Here is a 6,172-nt window from a genome sequence, read left to right on the forward strand (position 1 = left end):
AAAAAGGAAAATTCTTATACGAAATGTTGATCAAGGGCGCGGAGAAAACGCTGTAGACACCCTCCGTCACATCTGTACAGTAATCAACTAGTGTAGTGCAACGTATTTTCATCTCTTTGGCTAGCTTGTTTTGTTCCTTTCTGCTAGGGCCCGTACCTTTTACATGCTTATGACACATCGTTGCTTTAGTCCCGACCCGAAAGGGCAGATGCAGATTGAAAGAAATAATGGAAAACATAGTCTTGACAAAATGATACCAGCCACATATGAAGATGTCACACGTAACAATTGCCAGATGTACGTTCCTTAAAGTGACACATCGATATTATTGTAGATAACAAAATGTAATGATATGTTATTGATATATTATCGGCAAGCACATATGTCATGCATGCACAAAGGATTTTTGTTCCCGCAATGTCTTGAAAATCTTTTCTTTTGATTGTATGACTTATCTATAGTTTTGGTTAGGGTGGCTGCACTTGCTAAGCGAACCAATCACTTGAGGTTTTAAAAGGTAGTTTAAACCAATTGGGAGACGATGGTGGCGCCTCAAGAACGTCAAGCTTGCAAGCCTTCCAATTACGTCGGAGAGACGATGAAAAAATGATTGAGCGGCCCACAGACCACAGACGCCTCCGTCGCTGTAGTGCCAAAATCTCTTTTTACTTGATGTTGATTACCATTATTGTTATAGTTTATCCGTCTTTTTACGTGATCTTTGTTTTTCAAAGCCCAAAAAAAATTAATACATATGTTAATTATATTTTAAAATAATAAAACATGTGTTAAAGTGTCTTGGGGCAAAATCTGAAGGTGGGGTATTCAATACTCAAGTATTATCTTTATTACCCTATGATCACCTTTCTGCTTCTAGTATATAGCTTCTAACTAGAGATTATTTCCGTATTGAGAGCAACTTCATCCCATCCTAAGAGCATGGAGTCACTATATAAGGACAACCACCGTATAAAATAAATATAGGAACAAAATAAGTCTCTAATGGATCGGAAAGTGAGTCCTTAAAGTATAGGGACTCGTCGAATACTTGGTATATGTACCCACATATAGGGACTGAAATGGTGAATCCAATGAGACAATTTAAGTGGACAAGTAGACGTTGGTCCCAGTTACATGGACTTGTCTTTCTTTTTTCTTTTTTTTTCTTTTCAACCGTTTAAAATGGAGGATCCAGATTGATTCTTACTTTTAAAATTTTTTTTACCATTGAAAGATCAATGGTTTCAATTAAATAACCGTTTCAATTTAGGTTACACTCTCATGTTAGTTTTCAATTTTTTTTTTCTCTTTTCATATTGCCTCCATTGAAAGATTAATAATTTCAATTTGGGTTACTCTTTCTTGTTGTTCTCTCATTATTCCTATAAATACTAAATTATCTAACCAAAACTTACCACAACTTCATCTCCTATACTCAGTTCACTCATACTCAATTCACTCATTCTAGTTACGTTTTTTTTAAGAAAAAAATTAGTGTCAGAATTTGAATTTTTTTTTTTTTTTTTGTTAAAATGTTTACAAAAATATTTTGCGAGAACATAATGTTAAATTAATTCAAAAAATGTTAACAAAAAAAAGGTGTGCACCTAATCAAATTATCACATAAAATTGTAAAAACCTCAAATTTAAGGATTCTACTATAAGGACTCTCCCATTAGAGGTAATATTTCTTTAAGAACACAGAAATTTCTTTTAAGTCCTTAAATGAATACTCAAAGGTGGTGGTGGGAGTCCCTAAATAGGAATGAAGATGCTCAAATTACTTTGGAAATTGAATCCACCAAAACCCAAAAAAAAACACTCTCCACCCCAGCCCAATCAGTCAAGCTACATGTGGGCCCAAGAGCAACGAACCAAGGAATCGGGCAACGTTGCCCATCTATGCACCTGAGCCTGTGCAACGCAGCCACGTTATTATTTTATTGCGTCAGGCGCGTGCACTTCACATGCGTGTGGCGGCGTGTGATCCGACTAAAATTCATGCGGTGGGGCCAGTGCTACAACTCAGCTGCTCGGGAAGTGGGCGATGTGGACACAATTCTCGTCCATTGGATTTCCAATGACTAGTATACATGGTTCAAGAGCCGTTAGATTGTGTAACTTCTATATCCTCACGGTCCAAATTTTTCTGACTTAAAAAAAAAATCATTAAAAAAATACCTTATTATCGTGGGCCGTGTGGCTAAATCTGGGCTTTTGGATTACAAAAAATGTAATTCAACGGTCCTTTGTTGGTCCATATTAATTAGGTTAGAAACAATTATAAAAAAATTCAAAAAATTGGAAAAAAAAATATTTTTTATATAAATACCCAACTATCATCTTCCATCGTACACCATATTTCAATATTTCCAAATACTTTCAACCAATCTTTCTCTCATAGTTTCCAAATACTTTCAAGAAATGGCTAATGATGCATGCTCGAATTGGTCGAATATTGAAGATGTTACGTTGTGCAAATGCTGGGTTTGAGTTTCTCATGACCCAATTACGGGTTATGAGCAGAAGTTGCAACAACTTTGGAAGAAAGTTCATATCTATTTTTGTGAGAAGCTTGGCAATAGAATAACGAAGTAATCTCTAGCAAGTTGGTGCAAATACTTAACTAATTGTTTACTAGTTGGAGAAAAGCCATCAAACAAGCTCAAGATAATCTTCGAAGTGACAAATTTATCAGATGAGGTAACAATATTTTATTTATTTATTTGTATTACTCCCAAATTGACATTATTTAGCCTGAATATAAATTTTCTTCTCCCCATATTTTTTTTTAGGTACTTCAAGCACAAGCTTGGTACAATATGGTGAACAAGAACAAGTCACTCAACCGTCATGAATTTGGAAATGTTGTCAAAGTTGCCTCAGATACAAAATTGTGTCAAATGGTGCACCATTTGTCATGAACAACACCCCCTTGCACTCTAACCAGAAGAAAACTTGCCTGTACAAGAAGGCGACTCATTTGAAGTGCCAAAACCGACCCATCATTCACTTACGGCTCATGGTAAGAAGGCCGCGAAAAAAAAAATGAAGAGTTCTTGCAAAAGTGATTGTATAAAACATATGGGAGAATTTACTCGCCAATGGGCATTAAGTTTGAAGCGGGACATGTCTACACTTGAGGGTGCAGATTCAACCGAACAATTATATTTCAGATAATGACACGTAGCGTGATGGGTTGAGTTAAAAATTTAAACGTAAATTTTTTAATTAATGTTTTTAATATCAATTGTCCGGGGCAATTCGTTTACGGTTGAAAATGACTTAGACAATTATTCACTAAGACAATAATTATACGTTTACCCAATTGCCTGAGCAATCATTGACTTAGCGGATAGAGTTACCTTGAGAACTACAAAATCCGAACTTGAAATCTCTTCCCGTATTGGGAAGAAAAGAGGCAGTAGATCTGTGGCAAATTGAATGGAAGTCAGACCTAAACACACATAAATGTTTGGTGGAAGGAAACCAATAAAACTGATTCCCGTACAAATGTTTTTGTAGGTAACACAGCACCACTGAAGAACAACGATGGTACAGCCTGTACGGGCTAAAAGCATTGGTCACTCAAATTGGCAGAAGGCTAAAAGCATTTATCAGATACATCAGAAAGCATGTAGTTTACGATCATTTTAACAGTGGTTCTGGGAGGGCTATAACTTTTAGACAAGAGCAGAGGTGATCATCCGTAAAATGGGGTAATGTTTTTCCATGAAATCACCAAAAGTGATTTTAGGGAAAAGCATACACTAATAAGTGATTCTGACCCAAAAACTAAACTCCTAACGAAATTTAGAGCCTGTAAGACATAAGTTTCCACAAGCACAACCTTTTGTAGCGATTGCTACAGTGCAAATGCCAGATCTAGACTTCAGCTATTACTAGTAACCATAGCACTACCTCCACTAAGAGGAACGCTGCTTTCATCCATAATATACCAAACAAGCAATGAATAAATCTAGGCTAAACACAACTTGAAAGACATAGCTTGAGAACTGAAGGGCAAATATCCGTCGCAACAAAAATATTGAATGTCTCAAAACATTCAGAATTACAAAGTTCATACCATGTCTAAAAATCCCTTAAGAAAAAATGCATAACCAAAACTATTAGAGATACTGAGCTACATTCATAAAGACAACCCTTTAACTGCTCACTTCTTATCACCACCAGACCTGCACACATAACAAAACATAAGGCAAATAAATCATGTAACATCACATTACCTCACCAACTCGCGGTAAAAAAGCACAAGATTTGCACAAACTATTTACTCATAGAGATCAGCAGATTTCAGGAAAAAGTCTACAATTAGACAACAGTGTTTTTAAGAAACAAAACAAATTTCAATCAACGCCATTTTGAGTGACAACACAATCGACTAGTCTAATTAAAAAGCCAACATCGGGCATCACAAACAGACTGTAACAGCTCAAGTTGAAAGCACAAACAGGCTATCACCTTCCACCAACAGAACAGACACATAAATGTCGGTATATGGGGCTTGAGACAGTGCTAAGAACAATAAACAGTCTGTTTATAGCATACAAATTTCATAATCTATTGTAAAGATGTCATGATAAAGATTCTAACTACTCGGTTTTCATAACAATGGGTCATAATTATTGCAGTTTTCGTAGATTTCCACAAGTTTACACAACTATGCATAAATATTAGTACACATTCATAAACAAACGACCTCAAAAGCTAATCATATCCAAAAATGCAACCATTTCAACAGAACCAGAAGCACAAGCTAACCCACAAAGGCAAAAAACCGAAGATTATCTCACCTCATCTTGCGGAGAACGTTAGACATCTCCTCTCTCTTCTTCTTGGCCCTCTTGTGAGTACCCAACTTTCGCTTGGCCACCTTAAGAGCACGCTTGTCCTTCCCGACCTTCAAAAGCTCCGTAATCCTCTTCTCATAGGGAGCAAATCCCGCAACTTCCCTGATCAAGTTCCTCACGAAATGCACCCTCTTGCTTGTTTTCTACATCCCAAAGCCCACAAATCAGAACATTATTCACACAAATCAAAAACCCCAAATCAAACCCAAAACCAAAAATTTCCACAGAAATCATGAACAATCAATGGAACTTTAAAAAGGGAAGAGAAATTACCCCCTTGCGGTCAGATGGGCGAGGAGGCAATTCACGCTTGGTGACGATGTGGCCTTTGTTGAGGCCGACGAAGATCCCACTCTTGGGGGCGGCGGGAGCCATTTCCTGCAAGAACAGTTGCAATATTCAATAAAATGTTCCAATAAGAACAGATTAATGGAGGAGTCCTAATTAGGATCGGGAAATTTGAGCTGGATTGGTACCTTAGCTCTGCTCGGATAAAACCCTAGATCCTGGCGGTGGAGAGAAAGCGCGGCTAAACCGAGTCTGCTTACAGAGACTAAAACCCTAGTGATTCAGTCCTTTAAATACTGCGTGGTCTCCCTGTTTTTTATTCGGCACGACGTACGTGGATTCCGAGACTGCGTCGGCCCACGTTTTATAGGTTTTGTGTTACGGATGGAACCGTTGGTCGGGCTTTTGGGCCCAGAAAATGTTGGTGACTCGGCCCAGAGAATACATGGGTTTCAAATTTTTTGAAAGCTCTTGCTAATGCACCCAACAATTTGATCATTAGTTCATTATCATTCAAAAAACAAATTATTCTGATTCTTCACTTTTATGCATTTACTAAATGTTTGGACCCAAAATGATAGTTTGGGCCGAGCTTAGAGCCGCTCTCGGCCCAATAACCTTCATTTAGAATTGTCATGGGTCGTCCAGTCAGGGTCAGCCGAGTCCTATTGCGAGGGGGGATTGGTTTAGATAAGGGTGAGCTAGTTGAAACCTAGTGCAACAAGGAGTCGTAAGACTAAGGATGCTAAGAATTAGGGGATGAATCTGATTTGTTAAAGAGCTTGGTTCAAAGTCCTAGTGGAGTTAGGATTGGTCGAGACCTAATTAGATTAGGTTAAGGAGTTCTAATCTGAGTATTATTCTAGCTCGGCCATGAGGGGGTTTGCTACTATAAATAGAGAAGGGAATGCATCATTCAAGCTCATCCAATTCAACACACAAATTGCCCTGTGTAAAGTTTGTTAACACCCTTTGAGATTTTTTTCCTCTTCCTCTTTCTTCCCTCCAACACA

The 6,172-nt window shown here is 37.7% G+C and overlaps 1 protein-coding gene across 1 annotated transcript; it reads right to left on the reverse strand.

Annotated features, from left to right (window-relative positions):
• Positions 1-3,985: 3,985 nt before the first annotated feature.
• LOC103450718 (large ribosomal subunit protein eL36x-like) lies at positions 3,986-5,513 on the reverse strand. Its single transcript, XM_008390092.4, has 4 exons — positions 5,348-5,513; positions 5,145-5,249; positions 4,815-5,014; positions 3,986-4,196 (listed from the first exon to the last, which is right to left on the reverse strand). Exons 2-4 carry the CDS (start codon positions 5,244-5,246, stop codon positions 4,175-4,177), a joined length of 324 nt encoding a protein of 107 aa, XP_008388314.2. The 5' UTR covers positions 5,247-5,249; positions 5,348-5,513; the 3' UTR covers positions 3,986-4,174.
• Positions 5,514-6,172: the final 659 nt, after the last annotated feature.

The sequence above is a fragment of the Malus domestica genome, chromosome 12 (assembly GCF_042453785.1).
Source record: "Malus domestica chromosome 12, GDT2T_hap1".
Classification (NCBI taxonomy): Eukaryota; Viridiplantae; Streptophyta; class Magnoliopsida; order Rosales; family Rosaceae; genus Malus; species Malus domestica.

Excerpts from the sequence above, each read along its gene's own strand:
- LOC103450718 (XM_008390092.4), bottom strand. The coding sequence starts at position 5,246 with ATGGCTCCCGCCGCCCCCAAGAGTGGGATCTTCGTCGGCCTCAACAAA. Across the intron at positions 5,015-5,144 it reads GCCCATCTGACCGCAAGGGG|AAAACAAGCAAGAGGGTGCA; the intron begins GTAATTTCTCTT and ends TTTGGGATGTAG. Across the intron at positions 4,197-4,814 it reads AACGTTCTCCGCAAGATGAG|GTCTGGTGGTGATAAGAAGT; the intron begins GTGAGATAATCT and ends TTATGTGTGCAG.